General features: G+C 43.6%; 1 protein-coding gene across 1 annotated transcript in view; it reads right to left on the bottom strand.

Annotated features, from left to right (window-relative positions):
• Nucleotides 1-7,108: 7,108 nt before the first annotated feature.
• fam222aa (family with sequence similarity 222 member Aa) overlaps nucleotides 7,109-25,944 on the bottom strand; it is an 82,212-nt gene continuing 63,376 nt past the window's right edge. Inside the window, exon 3 of the mRNA XM_064937777.1 lies at nucleotides 7,109-9,804. Coding sequence (XP_064793849.1) covers nucleotides 8,312-9,804 — 1,493 coding nt within the window. The 3' untranslated portion in view covers nucleotides 7,109-8,311. The remainder of the gene's footprint in view (nucleotides 9,805-25,944) is intronic.

The raw sequence follows: 25,944 nt of genomic DNA on the forward strand, positions 1-25,944 counted from the left end.
GATAGACGGTTTGGAGGCTGTGTGGGACCTATAATAAAGCCCCCTATCCCACTCCATGAGGGATACATGTTAATAGTATTACTCCATTCTAACAATACAAAATAATCACTTTCATTGACCAAGGGAAATGCTCTCTATTTTTATCCATGGAACGATAACTTAAAGCGACTTTCTTTTGGAATGTTTAAAATTTGGCCCAGTTTAGATTTGGTTCATTAAGAGATGTTAGCAGCCATGACTGAATTCAAACATGAGTTGGTTTCAGGGTGTGGTTTGATGTGGGTGTCTCTCGTGTGTGTTCACAGGTGGGAAGAGTTAGCCAAATCATTTAGCCAATTAGCTGGTGTGGCAAAGTTGGTTGGTTTGACTTTTTTTGATAATTTATTTTATTGACATTTGGAGCTATTGACCTTTTAGTATATTGTCCCATGTACATTGTTTAATTTACTGAAGGTCCCACTCGGGCTCCCGAGTAGCGCAGCAGTCTAAGGAACTGAATCTCAGTGCTTGAGGTGTCACAAAAGACACACTTGTTCGAATCCAGGCTGTATCACAACTGGCCGTGATCGGGAGTCCCATAGGAAGGAGCACAATTGGCCTAAGTGTCGTCTGGGTTTGGCCGGTGTAGGCTGTCATTGTAAATAAGAATTTGTTCTTAACTGACTTGCCTATCTAAATGAAGGTTCAATTTAAAAAACTAGCCCCATAGTGATGTCAAGTCATGGGCATTAAGATAGGGTCATGTGCAGCGCTCAGAATTGACAACAACTTACTGTTGGCATGTGAGCAGGATCATTTTACGGTACCCTTCATTTCGTGACACGTTTTTTTCCTATCATCTCGCAAATATTTATGACCAAAATGATCTTATTTACACATCAGAGTCAAATTTGACACTAGAATAAAAGGTTGCTGACTTATATCGATGCCACATAAGCCATCTTCAAAAAGAGAAGTTGCTTTTCAAGGGCAGTTGCTCTTTAATTCTAAACCACAGTATTATCCTCTACCCTCTCATCATGACAACTCTGAAAAAGCAGAGAACTGCAAAAAATGGACATGAAATAAATCACTTGTCTACAGGACTAGAGTTTGAATAGTGTCCATAATAGAGCTCAGAGCTTTATATTCGGATATAATATAAGCCTCAATATAGGTCTGTGTGGAGCACAGACAGGAAAGACGAACCAAGCTGAGTACTAAAGTCCTGCACATCCACTGTTAAAACACAACCTCCCAAAAGATGACAGACAGAAGATGACAGGCCAGGCCGGAAGAGATAACCACCTAGAAGGGTGCTCTGAGACGTTCCTTTTGTGGTGACAACGATCTGACAGACACGACCAAAAGAAGAAAGACAATCCGTCACAATGCCAAGTCCCCGGGGACTAGTGTGGTTAACTTGAGTGTCTGCCACAGTGACGTCGGAGGCGGTGAGCTCACAGTTCAGACCTGTTCCTAACATAGCTATATCCTTTCAATTGTCCAATGATGAAAAAAAAACATGAATAAATTCTAATGTATTTTGTCATTATCTAAAAAAAACACTAATAGACAAAATATGTGATGGGAAACAACAGGAATTAATAAGGGATATATTCAAATAGTTATCAACAGTTTTATGGATTATTCTCTCCCAAAAGATAATCCCCCTGCTCTCTGAAAAACAGGGTAAATTGCATTACAATCCTGTGGACAAATGTACGCCACTCCCACTGTCTGTCGGCCTGGCGTTATCCAATACTCCCATTAGATGGGAGGCGCAACACCAATAACCTCTCCTTGTGGGAAAATTCTGACACCAAATGCTCAAATGTAGTCTCACTATAGCTCTCCTCCAACATCCTGTGACATGGTTTAATGCTTGGGTGCTGAAGCCAAATGGAAAGGGATTTGGAATCCGATACATCTTCTGTAAAAATCTGTCAAAATACGTCAACAAGACTGAATAAAACGATGCCAGAAACATGTGGTGGGATGTTAAACTGTTGAAACAACGTGAAAATATTTCACTGTGGAATGTTAAACGTTGCACTAATACTTACTGTATTAGTGCAAGTCTAGATACTCCTTGGTCTAAGAGCTTTGCTTTGTCAGCCTTCCAAGGATTTCCACAAACACTACTGTATTACCGTATTAATTTAAAGGGGCAATCAGCTATGCTACATACATTTTTGGACTTTTAAATGAATGATATGTATACAGTGAAAAAGTATTTGGTCCTTTCTGATTCTCTATTTTTTAATTATTTTTTAATACTGAATATCAGATCTTCAATGAAAACCTAATATTAGATAAAGGGAACCTGAGTTTACAATAACGAAACATATTTTATTTATTTAATTAACAAAGTTATGCAACACCTAATGCCCCTGTGTAAAAAAAAGGTTTTGGCCCCTTAACTCAATAACTGGTTGTGCCACCTTTAGCTGCAATGACTCCAACCAAACACTTCCTGTAGTTGTTGATTAGTCTCTCACGTCTCTGTGGAGGGATTTTGGCCCACTCTTCCATGCAGAACTGCTTTAACTCTGCGACATTTGTGGGTTTTCAAGCATGAACTGCTCATTTCAAGTCCTGTAACAACATCTCAATTGGGATTAGTTCTGGACTTTGACTAGGTTTTTCCAAAACGTCAAATTTGTTTGTTTTTTTAGCCATTTTCATGTGTGTTTTGGATCATTGTCTTGCTGCATGACCCAACTGCACTTCAGCTTCAGCTTACAGACGGATGGCCTGTGTCTGTGAGCTGAAGCTAACGCCCAGATGGGTCATGCAGCAAGACAATGATCCAAAACACACAAGTTTACATGAAAAGTTTTAAAAAGCAGCATATGTGAAGTTTTTGAATGGCCTCGTCAATGTCCAGGCCTAATCCCAATTGAGATGTTGTGGCAGGACTTGAAACGAGCAATTCATGCTTGAAAACCCACAAATGCTCCTGAGTTAAAGTACTTCTGCATGGAAGAGTGGGCCACAGCTACATGAGAGACTGATCAACAACTTGAGGAAGCGTTTGGTTGGAGTCATTGCAGCTAAAGATGGCACAACCAGTTATTGAGTGTAAGGGGGCAATTACTTTTTCACACAGGGGCATTGGGTGTGTCACGAACATCGTCAGGGAAATGACCGGAGCAAGGTGTAGACTGGTGAGCATACATTACTTTTTATTATGAATGTCGCCAACAAAAACAACAAACAACAAAACGAATGTGAAGCTTACTAGGGCTATACAGGCCACTAACAAAGTCTGCCTAAGTATTATTCCCAATCAGAGACAACGATAGACAGCTGTCCCTGATTGAGAACCATACCCGGCCAAAACATAGAAATAAAGAAACTACAATGCCCACCCTAGTTACACCCTAGACCCCGCTCCACCTCTGGCTCCCCCCACTTTGGTGGCACCTCTGGACTGGGGACCCTCGCCGCAGGCCCCAGACTGGAGACCGTCGCTGGAGGCTCCGTGCCATGGATCATCACTGGAGGCTTCGTGCCATGGATCATCACTAGAGGCTTTGTGCCATGGATCATCACTGGAGGCTTCGTGCCATGGATCATCACTGGAGGCTTCGTGCCATGGATCATCACTGGAGGCTTCGTGCCATGGATCATCACTAGAGGCTTCGTGCCATGGATCATCACTAGATGCTTCGTGCCATGGATCATCACTGGATGCTTCGTGCCATGGATCATCACTGGATGCTTCGTGCCATGGATCATCACTGGATGCTTCGTGCCATGGATCATCAGTGGAGGCTTCGTGCCATGGATCATCAGTGGAGGCTTCGTGCCATGGATCATCAGTGGAGGCTTCGTGCCATGGATCATCAGTGGAGTGAGGAGACGTATAGGCAGCCTGGTGCGTGGAGCTGCCACAGGGCTTACCAGGAGACATACTGGAGGCTTGGTTCTTGGAGTATGCACCGGATACACTGGGCCATGGAGGCGCACTGAAGGACTCGAGCATAGAGCATGCACAACCCGTCCTGGCTGGATGGTTACCTTCGCCCGGTAAATGCGGGGCGCTGGCACAGGACGCACTGGGCTGTGCAGACGCACTGGAGACACAGGGTGCAGGATATCCTGGGGCGAAGAGATGCACTGGAGACACAGGGTGCAGGATATCCTGGGGCGAAGAGACGCACTGGAGGCCAGGCGCGCTGAGCCGGCACCATCCATCCTGGCTGGATGCCCACTCGAGCCCGTCCAATGTGGGGAGCTGGAATGTAGCGCACCAGGCTGTGAATGCGCACTAGAGACACCGTGCCTGACCAGTACCACGCTCCTTACGGTAAGCACGAGGAGTTGGCTCAGGTCTGAATCCTGACTCTGCCACATTCCCCGTGTGCCTCCCCCAAAAATGTTTTTGGAGTGGCCTCCCGGTCTTTCGTGCCAGCTGTGACCCTGTGTAATCCTGGGCCCTTTTTCTCGCTGCCTCCGCCTTCCTCACTGCTTCCACCTGCTCCCACGGCAGGTGATCCTTTCCCGCCAGGATCTCCTCCCACGTCCAGGATCCTTTCCCGCCAGGATCTCCTCCCACGTCCAGGATCCTTTCCCGCCAGGATCTCCTCCCACGTCCAGGATCCTTTCCCGCCAGGATCTCCTCCCACGTCCAGGATCCTTTCCCGCCAGGATCTCCTCCCACGTCCAGGATCCTTTCCCGCCAGGATCACCTCCCACGTCCAGGATCCTTTCCCGCCAGGATCTCCTCCCACGTCCAGGATCCTTTCCCATTCAGGATGTCCTCCCACGTCCAGGATCCTTTCCCATTCAGGATGTCCTCCCACGTCCAGGATCCTTTCCCGCCAGGATCTCCTCCCACGTCCAGGATCCTTTCCCATTCAGGATGTCCTCCCACGTCCAGGATCCTTTCCCGCCAGGATCTCCTCCCACGTCCAGGATCCTTTCCCGCCAGGATCTCCTCCCACGTCCAGGATCCTTTCCCATTCAGGATCTCCTCCCACGTCCAGGATCCTTTCCCATTCAGGATGTCCTCCCACGTCCAGGATCCTTTCCCGCCAGGATCTCCTCCCACGTCCAGGATCCTTTCCCATTCAGGATCTCCTCCCACGTCCAGGATCCTTTCCCATTCAGGATGTCCTCCCACGTCCAGGATCCTTTCCCATTCAGGATGTCCTCCCACGTCCAGGATCCTTTCCCGCCAGGATCTCCTCCCACGTCCAGGATCCTTTCCCATTCAGGATGTCCTCCCACGTCCAGGATCCTTTCCCATTCAGGATGTCCTCCCATGTCCATTCCTCCAGAAAAAGCTGCTCCTTCAGGCCACGATGCTCGGTCCGTTTGTGGTGGGTAGTTCTGTCACGAACGTCGTCAGGGAAATGACCGGACCAAGGTGCAGCGTGGTTAGCGTACATTTCTTTTTATTATGAATGCTGCCAACAAAATAAGAAACAACAAAACGAACGCGACGCTTACTAGAGATATACAGGCCACTAACAAAGTCAACTACCCACAACTAAGGTGGAAAAACAGGCTGCCAAAGTATGATTCCCAATTAGAGACAATGATAGACAGCCGTCCCTGATTGAGAACCATACCTGGCCAATACATAGAAACAGAAAACATAGACATAAAGAAACTAGAATGCCCACCCTAGTCACACCCTGGCCTAACCAAAATAGAGAATAAAAGCCTCTCTATGGCCAGGGCGTGACAAGGTGTTGAATAAATTTGTTTAGGAAATAAGTGTGTAATTGCTGTGTTATTTGTTCACTCGAGTTCCCTTTCTCTAATATTAGGATTTGGGGGAATATCTAATAATATTCAGTATCAAACATACACAAAAGTAGAGAAAACTATAAAAGGGAGCAAATACTATTCCCCAGTACTGTATAACTTGTTTTTTTATTTATTTTTTATTTTACCTTTATTTAACTAGGCAAGTCAGTTGAAAACCAAATCTTATTTTCAATGACAGCCTAGGAACAGTGGGTTAACTGCCTGTTCAGGGGCAGAACGACAGCTTTGTACATTGTCAGCGCAGCGAATTTGAACTTGCAACCTTTCGGTTACTAGTCCAATGCTCAATGTTCCACGGTGATCACAAAAGCATTTATGAAGCCTTTGGGACATGGTTGTTGATCATAGAAGGTTATTAAAAAGGACCCTTGCTTCCTCAATGGTTTCAGTTCAACTTTAACACACATTTCACACACAAACCTCAGATCTATACACACCACGATGAGACTTGCCAAAAATATGACCCTCTCAAGAATCATAGATATTTGGCTTGAGTCCATCTTTTTCTCTATCAATTTTTCTTGTGCGGAATATATAAATGTTTTAAATAAATAATGACAGACCTCACAGCCAAGATGTGGCTTCTGAATATATTCTTAAATAAGATTTATTTTACACCTCAAAACAGAAAAGTATGGGAATCGGGCACGTGGTACATTAGGAATGTATTCACTACTGTAGTTGACATTTGTTTTGGTGTAAGCTCAGAGAAAAATGTTAATACAGTCATAATAATTGCACTTCATAAATATCCACTGTTGCCAGCATTTCCACGTGACAAAGCCTCAGCGCTCTCTCCAGTTAATAAACTCAATTTACCAGTGAAATTTGACTGACCAAAGAAATGCTAATTTAGGACCATAGGACTGCTGCACTGATCAATTATTATAATTTTTTTTTAAATATTTTCACTCGAGTCCCTCAAGCCAAGGCATTAGACATTTCAGTAATTTAAGTGCAGTACATTCAAGGGAAACTCACAGTCATAATAAATATTTCAATGTTCTGAATCCTAAAGTCAATGAATGACTCGGGCTCAACGCGTCTCAACCATGGGCTGAAACGGACCAGGAAAAAGCAGTGTACCTTGTCTCATCTCACATCACCCGAGAGAACAGGGCATGATTGTTTCACATCAAGACTCCCTTTTGGTCCCAGCTCTCACTCCTCCTGTATGATAGTGCCCAGAAGTGAAAAGGGATATCCCACTTCTACCATACTAATAAAAGGGAGGCATGACAGGAATAGCACTATAACGCAACGAAGTCAAAAGCCTCCCATAGCAAAAAGCTGATTCAGCCTCATTTTTCAGATTCTTAAACTGCGTTTTTTTGTGTGTGGGGGGGTGAGTTTAGGGAAAACAAATCTAGAGATTAAAAGGAATATATTAAAATAAATATATTAAAAGATGTATAACTAAACCACACACGAGAGGTCATGCTGGAAAACCTCCCAATCAGACAGTAACAATCTTCAATAGAGGAAAAAAAAAAAACATTTTTTTTTTGTTGCAACATTTTCTTTTTAGTAAGTATTTTCAAGATGTACTGTAGATTCCAGTGTTGTTTAGAGAAGATAGCTCTCTGGCTAGGTTACAGAACCAGAGCAGCGACTATGCCTTATACCAGGACATCAGAAACTGCACGTCAGCTTGAGGAGGAATAACAAGAAACAATAAAAAAGCATTTTGAGACACTTTTCCCCCATAGCAGCCTATGCATATAATATACCTACAAATATAGAAAACAACAAAAATAGGTTCAAGTTTTCAAGTTTCTTAAATATATCATATCCAAACTACCCAATTCCAAACTCCAAAGTTAACAAAAGTTTTAAACTCCAAGCAGTGCAATTTATGGGATCAATTATAACAACAATAATTACTAATATTGTCATATATTTTTCATTCAACATTGTGACAGGTGTGTACACGTCTGTGTTTGTGTATGAGTGTGTGCATGTGTATGTATGAAAATGTGTGCGAGTATGATGTATTTCTTTAGGGACTTTAGAAAGCAGCCCTACCCTTTGGCCCTTTGGGGCCTTCTTTGTGACTATAGCACCCCAGTTGCTTTGTATTTGGATGGGGGAACAACAGAGGTGGCTGTATGCACTTTCATAACCAACTAGAATTCTCACCAAAAAAGTTGAATCAACTCAAAACAACAACAATAAAACAAGAAAGGAACAAATACAAATAAAATCACCCCCAAATTCCTGTTGGCAAACCACACTATGGGACATCTGGAGAATCTTCTGTCTGGGCACCCAAAACCACCGAAACCCTTTTTCTCCCTGACTGATAAATAACCAGTCTGGGCTGGGAGGGAGAAACCCTCCAGCCCGTCACCCAACACAAGATCCATTCTAACACCATCGCTTCCCTCCCTGGAGCCTCTGAGCTGCTTCAAGCAGTGCCAGTCTCAACGGGCCTATATGTCCCCACCAAATCAAGGTCTTCTTCTCTGTCCCTCAGCTTTTGATCCAGATTTCGCATCATTCATTCATTCTTGTCCCCTGGCTCTCGCCCTCATCCCCCCCCCATGCTCTATCTGTAAACTGGGAGGCGGATGTGCGCGTGCTGGTGGTCCAACAGCCGTGGCACCGACACAGTCTCGTAGCCTTTGCCCAGCATCTGCTCTTTGATGCAGGGCGGGTGGACGTCGTTGATCAGGTACTCCAGAGACTGCAGGCTGCTGCTCAGCACCGATGTGTTGCACAGCTGGTTCTTACTGGGTAAGCTGCAGCACAGGCATCCCCCGCTCCCGCTGTCTATTGCGGGGTGGTGGTGATGGTGGTGGTGGTGATGGTGGGGATGATGGTGGTGGGGGTAGCCCATCTCCCTGTGCCCTCCAGTGGCTGGCCCTCGGGTGGTGGTCCCCAGGAGCTCCTGGTGCGGGTTGTAACAGTCACTGTCGGGGGTGACCAGCACGCTGTTCCAGGGTGGGGCAAAGTACTGGCCCACCGAGAAGTTCCCATGCATCCCCATGCAGTTCAGAGGGGAGGAGCTGACCTTGTCCAGGCACCCCCCACCCCCTCCACTTCCCCCCGTCAGGTGGTAGGGTCTGGAGGAGGAGGAGGATGACACCTGCGCCTGGGCCATGATCCCTGCTCCCCCCGGTGCACCACAGCTTTCAGGGGACTTACTAATGGCCCCTCCTCCCCCGCTGCCCGCACTATACATGCGAAGCACAGCCTGCTGCTGCTGTTGCTGTTTCTGCCACAGGATGTAGTCCATGCTGTCCGAGTACATTCCGGCCTTCATGGCCTCGCCACTGTGCACCGCCAGCGGCAGCCCTGCCCCTGTGTACACCAGGTTAGGCTGGGGTGCCATGCCGCCCACGTAGCCGCCTCCCGAGGAGCAGGTGGATACCCCCATGATACCCCCCGCACCCTGCTTGGAGGGGCTGGGGTTGGTAGAGGGTGCGGTGGAGGGGTTTGCACCATGGCACACCTGCTGCAGAGCCTGGGCCTGGCAGTGTTGGTTGATTTGATAGATGATGCTCTGGATGGAAGGGAGGTTGGACTGTGGGGGTAGCTGGACCAGGCCTCGTCCCCCTGTCACAGGGATCCCAGAGCCGGCCACAGTGACGTTAGGGGGCACCGAGAGGGAGAGGCCAGGGGCCTCGGGGGGCTGCGAGGGTCCAGTGTGGTACACCATCCGGCAGTGGCCATTGGCTAAAGTACTACTGCTAGGGGGAGGGTATGGGGCGACAGCTATTTGGGCTGGGGAGAGCTTAGTTCGCCTGCCTTCCGAGTTCTTGAGGACGCCCTTAGTGGGGGCGAAGGGGGAAGAGACCTTGACAATGGCCAGGAGGCCTGTGTAGCCGCCGGTATGGAGGTGTGGGTAGGGGCTGTAGCGCTGGCTACCTGTGGTGTCAAAGCCGTTCACAGTCCGGTTAAGGTGCTTGTGCTGGGGGACTCTGATGTTGGTGGGGAAGATCTTGATGGACAGCGGGCTGCTCTGCGTCTTCTGGGCGTAGGCATCCAGCTCAGCCACGCTGGGGTAGCGGGGAGAATGCATGGGAACCACCATGTCACCTGCAAGATAAATAGACAAGAGACACATGGGAGTGAGCACATGAGACAGAGCTAAGCATGGAACAAAGTAATAAGTCAGTACAGGTCACCACACTTATAGGGTAGGATATTCAACAAGCACAACACTTACACAAATGACTGATGACTAGCTGAGAGAAATTGATGATAAAAATATTGTGGGATCTGTTTTGTTAGACTTCAGTGCGGCTTTAGACATTATCGATCTTAGTCTGCTGATGGAAAAACATATGTGTTATGGCTTTAAACCCCTTGCTATATTGTGGATAAAGAGTTACTGGTCTAACAGAATACAGAGGGTGTTCTTTAATGGAAGCCTCTCCAACATAATCCAGGTATATTCAGGAATTACCCAGGGCAGTGGTCTCGGCCCCTTACTTTTTTCAATATTTACTAATGAAATGCCACTGACCTTGAATAACGCCAGTGTATCTAGGTACGCGGATGACTCAACACTATACAAGTCAGGTACTACAGCAAGTGAAATCACTGCTGCGCTTGAGAAAGAACTGCAATTCGTTTCAGAATGGGTGGCAAGGAGTAAGTTCATCTTAAATATTTCCAAAACTAAAAGCATTGTACTTGGGAAAAATAATTCACTAAACCTTAAACCTCAACTAAATCTTGTAATAAATCATGTGGAAATTGAGCAAGTTGAGGAGACTAAACTGCTTGGAGTAATCCTGGATTGTAAACTCTCATGGTCAAAACATATTGAAACAACAGTAGCTAAAAACGGGGAGAAGTCTATCCATAATAAAGAGCTGCTCTGCATTTTTAATAACACTATCAACAAGGCTGGTCCTACAGGCTCTAGTTTTTTCGTACTGTTCAGTCGTGGGTTCAGGTGCAACAAAGAGGGACCTTGGAAAATTACAATTGGCTTAGAACAGGGCAGCACGGCTGGCCCTTAAATGTACAAGGAGAGATAATATTAATGATATGCATGTCAATCTCTCATGGCACCAAGTGTAGAAGGAATGGACTTCATCACTACTTGTTTTTGTAAGAAGTGTTGACATGCTGAATGCACCGAGCTGTCCGTTTAAACTACTAGCACACAGCTCTGATACCCATGCATACTCTACAGGACATGCCTTCAAAGGTCTCTTCACAATCCCCAAGTCCAGAACAGACTATTGGAGTACTACATAGAGCCATGGCTACATGGAACTCTACTACGCATCAGGTAACTGGTGCAAGCAGTAGAATCAGATTTGAAAAACAGAAAAATACACCTTATGGCGTACAGCGAGGACTGTAAAGAGATACACACAGGCACATATACACATGATAAGACACGCACTCCACACACACACACACACACACACACACACACACACACACACGTGGATTTTGTATTGTAGATATGTGATAGAGAGTAGTGGCTTGAGGGAACAGACTTAATGTGTTGTGAAATGTTATGAAATGTAATGTCATGTAATATTTGAATTGTATATAACTGCCTTAATGTTGCTGGACCCCAGGACCCCTCCATCTCATTTTCACCCCCCCCCCCGACCCCCTGTGAAAGTATATCCCACGACGAATGGATCTTTAAAATAAAAAAAAACTAATTCTGTTGAAGGCTGGCACCTTAGGCACTGTTAAATCAGTGCTTTGTGAAATTAATTCAGACTCTCTTTAGCATCGAATTGGGTTAGCCTTTGATATGAGGAGAGGGAGGAGGGGGAGGGGGTAGAGAAGCATATTTAATTGCAGTGGCACAGTTGAGATTTATAAGTAGTATCACTTACTGGGTTTTACCCTTCCTCAATGATTCGACCCAGGACTACTTGGAGATGGGGCGATGGAAACCCGAACTAAAATCACAATTAACCATCTGTAGGGAATTCTTAACCTGGTTTTAGGGTGAGCTAAATAATGAGAATAGCAAGTCACGTTTAATACAATGTGTTTCAACCCTGCTGCTACAAAACAATAAAGAATGAACATAGTAAAGTGTAACTCCAAAAGGTTTAGTTTTAAAATCTCTGAATTGTAAAGTTTAGATTGAAGTTGGCATATGGCTTATGTAGTTTTTATTTCTCTGTAATTTCAGTATTGGGGTCCACAGAATTCACTAGAACACATAGTAATATGCAGTCATATGTACATATGTATTTCTATGGCTGTAACACTAGCTAGATATCCTGCCTAGTGCCAGAATTCCACTATCATAAGCAAGATCCTCTGTCACTCAACTAAATGGTGGTTGTGGTACACTACCTAGTACTTGGAGCCATTCCAAACCCCAAATGAAATCCCACAACGTCTGAGTTCGGTCACACAGACTAGTATTATTAGCCTTTACTCAGGTAGCGACAGCTTAATCGACCCAGAGATGAGGTGGCAAATCAGGAAAATGTCATTTTCTAAAAGCCCACCATTATTTGTCAGTGTTGGGGGGTTTGGGTACAGAGATTAAATGATATTCAGGCAATTTCATGGCTTCTTAAAGTTGACAGGCAAAGGTTTCCCTGTTTTTCCAAACCTTAACACTAAAACAGGCATGACTACCTGTCAACATTCTCTTTTGGAATGTTTGGAAAGGATGTCATTTGAGGGCATTGTGAAAATTCCAGAATTTGAAAATGTTCAAATTCCACATATCACATGCTCGATATTGTACTGTTGAGGACACAATCAAGCACTCAATTTCACATTTGATCAAGCTAATCTGTCAAGAGATAACCTTGATAGTCTGGCTGTAGCTAGCTACTGGGATTTCAAAGTAGTTTATATTTTTCACTAGTGCTGCACTGTGACAGTCGGTGGTCGGAGCAGATTTATGCTGCCGAATGAGAAGACAAGATGCTGTTCTCCTTCTAACTATAATAAATCACTTGAAACGACACTACTGTTTACAGTGATCTTTATTAAGGGCCAGCTCAGAGTAGTAAGAGTATTTGTGTATGAGTATATGCTTTTAAAAGCAATTTCCCTAGGAGAGATCATGATCATGGATGTTTTTGTCTCGCTAAATCACACTTGGGCTAGCTAATATTTGCTTACTAGCTAGCTAACCTTGAGTTCACAGTACAATTAGTAAGAAAGGGTCTCGCTATCTACATATGGTAACATTTGATCAGAAATCGCTTCATTGTTTTCATGTGATAGTTAGCCACATTTTGGTTAGCTAGTTAGCTATTTGTCTGCAATGGCTGCAGCCAGTGTAGCTAGCTAGATAGCATACATATTGTTTCCCAAGAAGTAAACTAAGTTTATTAGCTAGGTAACTAGCTGGCTAACATTCATTATACATGTGTTTTTCATACAACCAGTCTTACCAACTAAAACATTTAGCTAGCTAGTTAGCCAGCTAGTCTTAGCTGTTTGAATGGCAGCCTCAGCACATTACTTGGCAATACACTGTCTAGCTATAGCTAGCTAATTAGCTATCTAGATTATATCTCATTATCTGAATATGAATAATTATTGACATACATGTTTATTTCCCAGATATACAAGTGTCTTCTCACATCCTGTCAGTTTCATTCATTTAATTTCTGATCCAGAAAATTACTCATAAACGCCATGTCTGTAGCTTGTGTTCCTTGCAGTATTAGCCATTGCTCTTTCCTTTCTGCCCTCAAATAACATCATCCATTCATTCTATGGCCAGAAAATGACATCTTCACCAAAAAGTAGAAATGACAACTAAAATGTAGTCATAGGCAAAGATGTTGTTGAGGCTTCTTTAAAAACCTGTTAAGGCTCGGGACAATACTGCCCCCTTTGGATGAATTGCGTGCCCATAGTAAACTGAAAGAAAATCTGTCCAAAATTGCTAATATATGCATATAGGAAATAGGAAACACTCTAAAGCTTCTAAAACCGTTTGAATTATGTCTGTATGTATAGCAGAACTCACAGGGCAGCCAATCTCCCAAACTAGTTTTCTCATCCATAAATTGGGCCAACTTTGACGTCATCGCCACCACCCTTCAAAACCAGCTATGGATCTGGGAACAGTTTCTATGTCTTCCGCGAGATGTCCTCTATCAGTAGAGCGTTTAATTGTGCAAATCCCGCGAGCTTTGACCCTTTGGCAGGCAAAATTGTGAGTGTCGTGAGAAAATAGATGCGCGAATTGTACACAGTCATTCCTCCGTTCCAGATTGTCTGAGAAGAATTGCTTTTGTCCGGTTGAATCGCCAATTGTTTTGTACGTTAATAACATCCTAAAGCTTGATTCTGCACTTAGTTTGACCAGTTTAGTCGATATATATATCAAGTTTTGATGCGCAACTGTTCGGGACCAGAAGTCATTTTGGATGCATTTCAGCTGGAACTTGAAGCATATGCTAATACAAAGACACACGACTTGAAACCAAACTATGTTTTGGGTAAGTATGACTCCTTCCACTACATTCTGATCGAAGACCATCAAAGGTAAGGGAATATTTATGTTGTAATTTTGTGTTTCTATTGACTCCAACATAGCGGAGAAATATTGCTTATTTCTGAGCGCCGTCTCAGATTATTGAATAGTGAACGATTTCTGTAACTTTAAAAAGAAATGTGACAAAGCGATTGCATTAAGAAGCAGTGTATCTTTCTAACTATATGTAGAACATGTATATTTAGTCAAAGTTTATGATGTGTATTGCTGTTATCTGGCGTTATCTGGCGGAGCTATCTATAATTTTTTTAGCATTTTCTGAAAATGGCGTCAATGTAAACTGAGATTTATGGATATAAATTGCATATTATTGAAAAAAACAAATGTACTGTGTAACATGTCCTATTACTGTCATCTGATGAAGATTTTCAAAAGGTTAGTGAATTATTTTTCTTTTAATCCTGTGTTTGTGATTGCATCTTTTGTTCGACAAAATGGCTACATATCGTCTGTGTCTTTGTGGTGGTTTGACATACATATGTGCTATGTTTTCGCCGTAAAACATTTTAGAAATCTGACTCGCTGGGTAGATGAACAAGGTGTTTATCTTTCATTTGAGCTATTGGACTTGTTAATGTGTGGAGGTTAACTATTTCTAAGAATATTTTTGCATTCTGTGCGCCATCTTTTGAGTTGAGCGTGTGGGGGGGGGGGGGGGTGCCTTTGGGGAACGTGTAGCGTGAACACGTTAAAAAAGTTGCACTATGCAAAAATCGCTCCACCATTTCCTGGTTGCTAAAATTCAAATATTTAGCCTAATTTCGGTTTATGTGACAAAACAAGCAAGTATAGTGCAGAGAATCCATGTACCATCGAAACTGCTGTGAAATGTATTTTCCATAACCAAAAATATTACATTTTCAGCAGTTTAAAGCTGATGTACAAAGACGCAAAATGAAACTTAAGAACGGGAAGCATATAAATAGCGCATAAAGAACAGATCTACCGCTTCTAAGACTTGCTTTCAGTGAGAATTTACAGATCTATACCTAACATTTCTATGTCAATTTGGTCGTGTCGCCCAAAAAGTTCTTTATTATTAAGTGTTGTGGTTTTTGTGGAGACCTTTGCCTGTCACCTTTAACAAATTACAACAAAAAGAGGGGCATCGAGGGAAGAACTCAATTTCACATAAATACATCATCTGCCACCAATAACTCGCCACCCCTTAAAAAAATGACAAAAGCGAACAAAAGAAACACCAAGACTGAAACAAAATAGAAACGCGCCAGTCAGCGAATGTCGTGGTGACCTGAGGAGTTGAAGCAAAAGGCTGTATGAGCGGGACTCACTCCATTTCAGTTTAAAGAGACTTTACAGCCAAGCAGTCACCAACTCTTATTCTTCTGCTCCCATTACTGATAGTATGAGAAAATCATTTATACTATTCAATGGGCCTCCAACTGTGAAAATGATTAAATCTACAAGATCCATATCATAAAGGAAATAAATTGGGAGTTAGAACTTGCATATTATTTGCGTCTGTGAAATTGTGAATGCTCCAACTACAAGACAATACTATTTTATTTAACCTTTATTTAAATAGGCACTTCAGTTAAGAACAAATGGTTATTTTACAATGACGGCCAAACCCTCCCCTAACGACACTGGGCCAATTGTGCGCCGCCCTATGGGACTCCCGATCCTGGCCGGTTGTGATACAGCCCAAGATCAAACCAGGGTCTGTGGTGACGCCTCTAGCACTGAGATGCAGCGCTTCAGACCGCTGTGCCACTTGGGAGATTGTTGAAGTAAATAAAACATATTGATGCTTCAAGCAAATATATTAGGTCTACACATCACAACCTGTTCAATAGTCAATGACAGTACTATCAGACTCCAGCATCACAACAGAATAAGACAAGAGAGACAATGTAGTATCCCTTTCCTGCAGTCAAATTACCAAATCACCCTCACCCTCGAGTGGGGAATTTTATTCATATTTTTCACAATTAATTAAACAAATTTAAATGCTGAAAACCCAGTGTTTCTACGTGAAACGGTTTTGTTATATTTTAGTCTTCTGCGATATACATATATAAAGTGTAATATCGGGACGCAAACTCTAAATATAATATGTTTCAACTGTATATCTGACATGGTACAGGTGTTTTTAAACCCATAACTATGAGTGTGAGGTGAATACTTTAGTTTTAAAGTAGATTTGTTTAAGACTACCAAGAAACGCTCTGTTGTGTGACCCTGATTTAGCCCACTGGAGTAAAAGGTTGAAAGAAAAATACAATGTTATGTTTATGGCTGTAAATGAATCTGATCACATTGTAATGGGTTGGGCTGAAAGGGTCATATATGACTCGGAAACCAAGGAATGCTTGACTGTCCTTAGAAGGATACAGTACATATGTAGGAATGTCCTAATATGGACACCTTACAGGCATGAACAGATCAGTGGGCAGCATGACTGAGGCTGCCTGACTGGGGCACAATTCTCCCAACCCAACCTTCCCTGGTGACAGCGTTGATTGCAACACGCTTTGATGTTCCCACAGGCAGGGGAAACTGACTGAAGACTTATTTAATGTGCTCCAAAGAAAAAAAATCCCGGCATTCGCCGGTCCACATGCAAATGGGCTGGCTGCATTTTTAAATAAACATATTTGATCATCACATGGTTTAAATGAGGAGCGATATTCTGCTTTGGCATATCAAGGGGCTGTGCCCATCCTCACCCCCCCTGCAATATGCCCATCATTCCCCCTAATTACTGCCACATGAATTTAAAAAAAATGTTGCAAAACAACCAGAAAATTCATTCAAGGGTGGCAAATTCTCATTTTCCATGTCTGACTCTACTGTGCTGTCTCTCCTTCTGCTGTGGACAAAAGTTCCACTACTCCCGATCTCCTCAGTCTCCTTCCATCTCTCCTTGGCTCGCCCGTTGTTTGTCAACAGGCAGAGCCTTTGGGGAACGACCTGGCATCAAAGGGTTTCACACTTCAGAGGCCACAGGGATTAGAGGCTTGACAGGTCCCACAAAACCCATCTCAGCCCCACAAAGGCTTCCGGTTATTAGAGCCTACTGGCACCGAGGAAGAGGAGGAGGAGGCAAATGAGCGTCTGTGCTCTTTCGGATTCTAGTTGCCTACTATTCTGTTAGTTGCAGAGTTGATTAAATGTGACACACACACACACTTTGACGTGCTGTTTGATGTGCATGGCCAGGGGATCTTCATCCGTCTTCTCCCAGGAGGGGCTGTGGGTTTGCAGGATAAGTAAGCAAAGGGCATAGAGGAGGTGAAAGGAGAGAGCCTAACGGTGTTGAGGCCAGCTCTGCAGCGCTGCGGGACTTATTGGCTCCAGCTACAGTAGATCACAGTGTACAGATGTTACTGGCTGATAAACAGCCACCGAGGTGCCCGCCACTGCCTCCGCTGAGCTTCCCTACCTCCTCCTCACAGGTCTAGGGTTTCCTGTACACACACTCACGTGTACACACACATGCACCTACGTGCATATGCGCACACAAACACAGTGGCATCAGTGGAGCATGTTGTTATGCTCTGCTCTGTGCGCTCTGCTGAAATGTAGGGCAGGGACGACAACAGGTGCCTGTGCAGGCGACAGCCTGCAATGCCTCCTGGGCTAAATGCTTCACACTTGCTTCATTTCAACACACGACAGCCCTGTACGGATTAATTATTTCCCTTGGGGATGGAATAAGACACTTTTTATTTTCCACAACAAGGCATGAGGTGACGACCGGCACTCTCACATGCACATCTGAAACGGCATCACCGAACAGAGAAAAAACGGGAAAGACAAGCACGGCTTCATAGCGTAATGTTACAATATCACGATCCAAACCCAGACTTCATAGTGAGGTCATCCTCATACCATACGTTTCAATTGCATATATACCATAGCAGTGAAGACAAAAGTGGCAGAGCCAGCACCGTACAGCTAGTGGTGGTGAGAGCTGGGAGCTGGGTTTGGCTCCCACGCCAGGGAGAGGAGATGGCAGGAAGGCAATTAACGGACTGACCTTCGTCCTTAATCACCCAGCGCCTGGCACACAATGCCTGTGTGTCAGAGCAGGCACATCTCGAAATGCCATGGCTCATTAGCGCCTCGCACCCGAGTGAGAGAGGCTATGTGTTTGTGTGTATACACCATAGCATGGCAAGACAGAACTGAAGTGAACTGAACAGCAGAGGATCTTTCTCAACAGAATCGTGAAGCTCTTTAACCCCTAAGGTTTATTAGCATAATAAAAAAAATCCCCATACTCTGTCAGTTTAAGCTAGAAATATACGTTTTTTTTTGCATTGGATGAGTCTCAATCCACCAAATCCGCCTATGTCGCACTTCTGCACCTGCGGTGAAAGGTAACAGAGTTAGAGCAGTGTCTGTTAGACCATGAGACATCCTCAAAATCCCTCTATGGAAAGATGACTCTGACAAACACAATAGTGTTCTCCCTTTTACTCTACGAGCTCCATAAGTGTCCGTCGGTAGACCAAGGAGAGTGATGAAGTGCTGCATCAGATGACCTGGCCACCACAATAACCCTACCTCAGCCCAAATTGTTTGTATTTTTTTTATTTAACAAGGCAAGTCAGTTAAGAACACATTCTTATTTACAATGACGGCCCCAATTGAGATGGTTTGGGATGAAGTGGACCGCAGAGTGAAGGAAAAGCAGCCAACAAGTGCTCAGCATATGTGGGAATTCCTTCAAGACTGTTGGAAAAGCATTCCAGGTGAAGCTGGTTGGGAGAATGCCAAGAGTGTGCAAAGCCGTCATCAAGGCAAAGAGTGGCTACTTTGAAGAATATAAAAATATTTTGATTTGTTTAAAAAATGTTGGTTACTACATGATTTCATGTGTGTCATTTCATAGTTTTGTTGTCTTCACTATTATTCTACAATGTAGAAAATAGTACAAGTAAAGAAAACCCCTTTTGACTGGTACTGTATACTGTATATAGACTGTTATGGAGTTAAATACATGTAATAAATAAAAAATAAACTAAATAAATGTTTCCTGATATTTCTTATATTTACATTTGAGTCATTTAGCAGACGCTCTTATCCAGAGCAACTTACAGTAGTGAGTGCATACATTTTCAAAGTGGTCCCCTGTGGGAATCAAACCCACAGCCCTGGCATTGCAAGCGCCATGCTCTACCAACTGAGCTACACAGGACCCCTCTCAGATATAGGAGAGGCACTAAGGAAAAAAACTTCCTTTTGGTATGTTTTTGGGACCATTTGTTGTTCCATGTAGTGAATCAGTTATTCAATGTGTCTGTATGGGCTAATGGCATTAAGCCCCCCGAAGAAGAAAAAAATCCTCAAAAAAATGTTTTACAATATTTTTCAAACTTCAAGGGGTCTTAAATGTCCAAATCAAATAGCAAAATGATCCTTGGTACGACTTTCTTAAAACAATTCCATATACCAGAATTAATAGTACCCCCCTCCCCCGGCTTAGACAGGGCTTAGACACTAAAAGAACAAAGCAGATGGGGTGGATGTAACTGTTCTCCCCTCTGTCTTTTGAGTGACGTGGAGCTCCCCAAGCACATCATCCTTGGGGTGCCCTGTGCCATCTTTGTGGGTGTTTGGTGTGCTCGTGTGTAGCTCAATCCTGAACACTCAATTAACACTCCTTTAATTAGCCAGCGGTACTCTGAATTTTGATGAACACATTTTTCTGTGTATGGGGTTGGAGGAGGGAAGGGTACAAAACAGCAATAAGGAGAGAATTGGGAACGGGATCAGACTAAAAAAATCCATTAAATTTGGTGCACTTCTTCCAAGTGAGGGGTCAAATTGTGTTGATCAATAGAAGCAGTGGCAGATGGACTGAGCAGGAGAGTGTCGAGTTAGGCGAGGTGGAGGCAAAGGAGAAAGTGAGGGAGGGAGGGAAGGAGGGAGGGAGGGAGGGAGGGAGAATAGGAGAGCAGAAAAGGAGAGACAGACAGGGATGAGGAGTCAGAGGTTGTGCAGAGAGAGTGCAGTATGAAATTCAGAGGAGCATAAAACTGCTTTGCATTCTAATTAGTGGCTTAATTGAATATTCACAGGAATAAGCCGGAAAGAACTGCCTGAAATCCTCTCCCTCATTTCTCCCATTTATTAGAGCTCCAAATGTTCTGAAATCATGAGCAGGTTGGAGACATTTCTAGTTAGTAGTGAAACCAACGGGTAACACCGACACATCAGATCTGCAATGTTCTCAATCTTTACTCTCAGCCAGTGGCAGCAATGTGGCGCTTACTTATACACATACATCCATTCCCTTTCTTTCTTTCTTTCTTTCTTTCTTTCTACAGCAACAAAGCCAAAGAAAATACAATTTAAGTTGAAAAAAAGGGGTGTAAAGACCATGTGGTTGAGTGGTTTGCAATGATGTCTTCACAGAACGATGAGCACATAACACGCATTAGCTTTGACCAAATAAGCAGAGGCTGTGAGGATAACAGGGTTAGGGCAATTCCAACAGGAGTTGATTCGTAGTGAGAGAAAGAGCGAGAGAGATGAAAGAAAACACTAGGTCAGCAGCAGTGCAACATCCACCAGGTTCACCGGGAACTTTTTCTCCAGAGAAGAGAAGCTGCTGTTAAATGTGCATGAGCTGTCAGCACGAGCGAAGCCCAGAGAGGGCATTATCCGCTGCAGTCCGGGGCCCCATCACCCACCCCCTTGTGTCCTTTTAAAACCACAGGTCCCTATAAATTACAATGCTTTTAGGCCAAGCCATGCTAATCTACTTTTTTCCCCCTTCCACCATCCTGCTGCATATTCAATCTATCCTGTCTCCACGGAGCAAGCAAGCGACGCTTTGCCCTTTCCACCTCATTGTTATGGAGCTATTCAAGTTAATAATTCATGTGTAGAACAGCCTTCGAATCCCTCATGCTTGAATCACTTACTTTGGAAAAAGTTTGACTTGTTCAAACGCATTGCCGTTCGGGAATGGAACGATATGAAAATGCATTGTTGCGAAGGGACACCCTTGACCCGTGCCTATCGTTTGGCCCTGGGCTAGATAGACCCTGATCCTATGACAGACATCCTCTCCGCCCCCCTCTGTTACCAACACCGGACAAAAGCTGGGCCATGAAAGGAGGCGCAGGCGGGGGTGGAGGGAGAGCTAGAGACGGCTTTGCTCGCTGAACAATACCTGCCTTGTGCTAATGGAGGTGTCATCTGCCACAGGGCTGACTAGTTAGCGATTACAGGCTGGCCCTGGATTGCCGTGACAACTGCTGCAATGCACAATGGGCCCTGATAGAGCCAGCTGTTTGGTCCTCTGCAATTAACCCTGCATCCCTGTCGTCTCAGCCGGGGCGCCGCCTCTAATTGACTATTGGGCACACAAAGCAGGGGCTGTTGGCCAGACCCCCAGGACAGCACCCCCCACCACCTCGTCGGAGCTAAAAACAATATTAATAGTGCCCTGCCGTCTCGTCCGTCAGCCAATCAAAGACCTGGCTCCCCCACAGGAGCTTCCTGAGGAGAGCGATGGAGAGAGAGAGACACTGCAGAATAGAGGAGGAGCATGTGTGAGCCAGCGATCAGCGGGGAAGAGTTGCCTGGTGGGGGGGGGCTTGCTCTGCTCGGCAACAGAAAAAAATGAAAAATATTCCAGGTACACATCTATCTAGGTTCATCTCAAGGTTGATGATTATTTGCTAGGGGACGGCGTAGTTTTTTAAAAATATATACACGATTCAAAGATTAGGCTAGCTGTAATTGTGCAGATTTGTATCAAAGCTCATGATGATGAATTATGATGATGATGATGATGATGATGATGATGATACATAGGTTCTACAACCCCACCCCCATCTGTGTACTCCCTGTCTCTGATGGTTACCCTGACTGAGTAACAGAGATGTAGACATACTTCCCATAAGGCTTTGGAGGGAATTGAGAGTGTTCTACTAATGGCCCGTTGAGGCACTCTGCAATCTCCACCGTGATCTATCACAGCCGGCTACTGAGTCATAAGGGCTGTGTCAAAAAAAATGGATTTAGAAATGAATATGGAAAAAAGCTGGGACATGACTCCCAAATGTAATATTTGATTTCATTAGAGTCTATCTCGCCTCAGATTCAATCAATTGATTTCCTGGCAAAAGCTTTAGCCTTCAGACACTGTGAGCCCCTTTCCTTTTCTCAGGTCTCAGTACACTGGAGTATCTTAGGTTAGTCTTGGTTTGATCTGTATAAGCTTAGGTCTGGGACATAAACTTCACTGTAGTACATTAGCTTTAACAAGTAGACGAGATCATTTTCTCCTCATTTTAGCATTTGTTCCCCAGAAATCTCAATATAACGCCTAATAAAAGTCCACACACTCCTTACACAGTCTTCACATTTTACTGCCTTGAAATTTAAAAAGGGAATAAATTCAATAGATTTTTGTTTTTGGTACGCATGTCCACAACCTTTCAAAGTGAAACAAAAATGATTGAACATTTTGTAGAGGGCTGCATATCCCCGACAGAGATCAATGCGGCGCGGTCTGCATTTTTTCCTGCTGAGATCGGGACCGGGCAGTCAGACAGAACTTTTGAGATACAAATATATATTTCCCCCCTGCAGATTATTTGGAAACGGCTGTCTTTCTGCTTTGTATGCGTCAGCCTACCTATTCACCCCATCTCAGAACTCACTGATTCAAGGTCAGTAGCTTACCACTCCTCCCCTAGTTGGGCCTGCGAGATCAAGTGCACCTACAGTACAGTAGGCCGATGTGTGGGCTCAATGAAATAGAGTAGGTTGCCTAACTGCCAATCACGTGGCCAATCACTGTTCAAGGAAATGTACTGAAATATGATTAGGCAATCATTGACTACAGGGTCTGTAAATACAGTGCCTTCAGAAAGTATTCATACCCCTCAACTTTTTCCACATTTTGTTATGTTACAGCCTGAATTTAAAACGGATAACATTTCGATTAGACGCCCCATAATACCAAAGTGGAATTGTGTTTTTAGACATCATTTCTGGAGTCAGGTATTCAACCCATTTGTTATGGCAAGCTTAAATAAGTAAACATTTGCTTAACAAGTCACATAAGTTGTATAGTGATTAACATTTCTGGTCCCTCAGTCAAGCAGTGAATTTCAAACACAGATACAACCACAAAGACCAGGAAGGTCTTCCAATGCCTTGCAAAGAAGGGCACCTATTGGTAGATGGGTGACGATAAAATAAAAAAGACACTGAATATCCCTTTGAGCATGGTGAAGTTATTAATTACACTTTGTATGGTGTCTCAATACACCCAGTCACTATGAAGATACAGGCGTCCTTCATAACTCAGTTGCTGGAGAGGAAGGAAACCGCTCAGGGATTTCACCATGAGGCCAAAGGTGACTTTACAACAATTACAGAGTTTAATGGCTGTGATAGGAGAAAACTGAGGATGGATCAACAACATTGAAGTTACTCCACAATACTAACATAAATTACAGAATGAAAAGAAGGAAGCCTGTAGAGAATAAAAATTATTCCAAAACATGCATCATGTTTGCAACAAGGTAAAAGTAAAACTGCAAAAAATGTGGCAAAGATACTGACTTTATGTCCTGAATACAAAGCATTATGTTTGGGGCAAATCCAACACAACACAATACCGAGTACCACTCTTTTCAAGCATGGTGGTGGCTGCATCATGTTATGGGTATGGCTAAAATGCCTGCTCGTTAGCCTAACTTCCTTTCATGGGCAACGGTGAAGCAGCTAGTTAACATTAGACAATTACATCAAGCTACATATTGAACTACCATCCTCTCAGGCCAGGGGCACAATGTATACATTTATGTTTGGATCAGAATTGTCTTAATAATATTTTGCCGAAATGGAGAAATAGCCACAAGTCCAAATCCCTATCGCCATTCACGGATAATTTAGGAAAGGGACCATTTTAGCTAGCTAGCAACTATCTAGACACCGGAGATGCAACAATTAAACTTTTTTCCATCAATTAAGTTTTGCTTTTGATGTGAAGTGATTGGTGGGATGCCAAATCCAAACTGGCTTCCCTTGAAACTTTTCTTTGGTGCGCCAGGACCATTCACAGTTGAACTCACTCAGTTTAGCTCAATGCTGATTGGCTATTCTTTTATACTTTTTTTATCAAGGGAGGTCAAATGCTCGCTTTGTTTCCCCTGCATTCAATGCTATGGGTGGCAACAATGTTATAGTCTTTTTGACCAGACAGCATCAGATAGATGGGCCACACATACAAAGACAGTGGGGCACTGTTTCACTCGCTCGGATGCTTTCACCTGAGAGATACAGTCAGCCTCTTGCGAATTGAAGGAAACACAGTGATATGAAAGATACATTACATGGCCAATTATATGGGGAAGCCTGGCTTCCCTTGGCATCCATCAATTCGTGCCACTGGTATAATCTGGTTCAAAATGTATCACAGCTCTAATGGCTGCCAAAGGTGCATCCATCAAGTATTAACTATGGGGAGTGAAGATATACGCAAATCAAGACGTCTTTTATTTTTTAAAGAAAATGTTATTGCATTTTTCTTTCACTTTGAAAATGTGAAGTAGGTTGTGTACATCGGTGGGAAAACAACCTAATTGAATAAATCTTTAGCTTTTAAGGCAGCAAAATGTGAATATTGTGCAATGGGTGTGGAGACTTTCGCTAGGCACTGCTACATCAAAACTACACTGAACAAAAATGTAAACCCAACATGTAAAGTGTTGGTTCCATGTTTCATGAGCTGAAGAAAAAAAAACTCACAAAAAGCTAATTTCTCTCAAATGTTATGCACAAATGTGTTTACATCCCTGTTAGTGAGCATTTCTCATTTGCCAAGATAATCCATCCACCTGGCATATCAAGAAGTTGATTAACCTGTTGATGCTCTGGGGGCGCTATTTCATTTTTGGATGAAAAACGTTCCCGTTTTAAACAAGATATTTTGTCACAAAAAGATGCTCGACTATGCATATAATTGATAGCATTCGAAAGAAAACACTCTGACGTGTCCAGAACTACCAAGATATTTTCTGTGCGTGCCCTAGAACGTGAGCTTCAGGCAAAACCAAGATGAGACGGCATCCAGGAAATGAGCAGGATTTTTGAGGCTCTGTTTTCCATTGTCTCCTTATATGGCTGTGAATGCGAGAGGAATGAGCCTGCCCTTTCTGTCGTTTCCCCAAGGTGTCTGCAGCATTGTGACGTATTTGTAGGCAGATCATTGGAAGATTGACCATAAGAGACCACATTTACCAGGTGTCCGCCCGGTGTCCTGCGCCGAAATTGGTGCGCAAAAGTCACCTGCCAGTATTTTTCCATGGGATACAGAGAGGAAAGCAAGCTTCCACGAACTGCATATCAATGAAGAGATATGTGAAAAAACACCTTGAGGATTGATTCCAAACAACGTTTGCCATGTTTCGGTCGATATTATGTAGTTAATCCGGAAAAAGTTTTACGTTGTAGGTGACTGAATTTTCGGTTCGTTTCGGTAGCCAGACGCAATGTAGAAAACGGAACGATTTCTCCTACACACAGACGCTTTCAGGAAAACTGCGCATTTGGTATGTAACTGAGAGTCTCCTCATTGAAAACATCAGAAGCTCTTCAAAGGTAAATGATTTTATTTATTTGGTTATCTGGTTTTTGTGAAAATGTTGCGTGCTAAATGCTACTCAAAATGCTATGCTAGCTTTGCATACTCTTACACAAATTAGTCAATTTCTATGGTT

The sequence above is a fragment of the Oncorhynchus masou genome, chromosome 25, assembly GCF_036934945.1.
Source record: "Oncorhynchus masou masou isolate Uvic2021 chromosome 25, UVic_Omas_1.1, whole genome shotgun sequence".
Taxonomy (NCBI): Eukaryota; Metazoa; Chordata; class Actinopteri; order Salmoniformes; family Salmonidae; genus Oncorhynchus; species Oncorhynchus masou.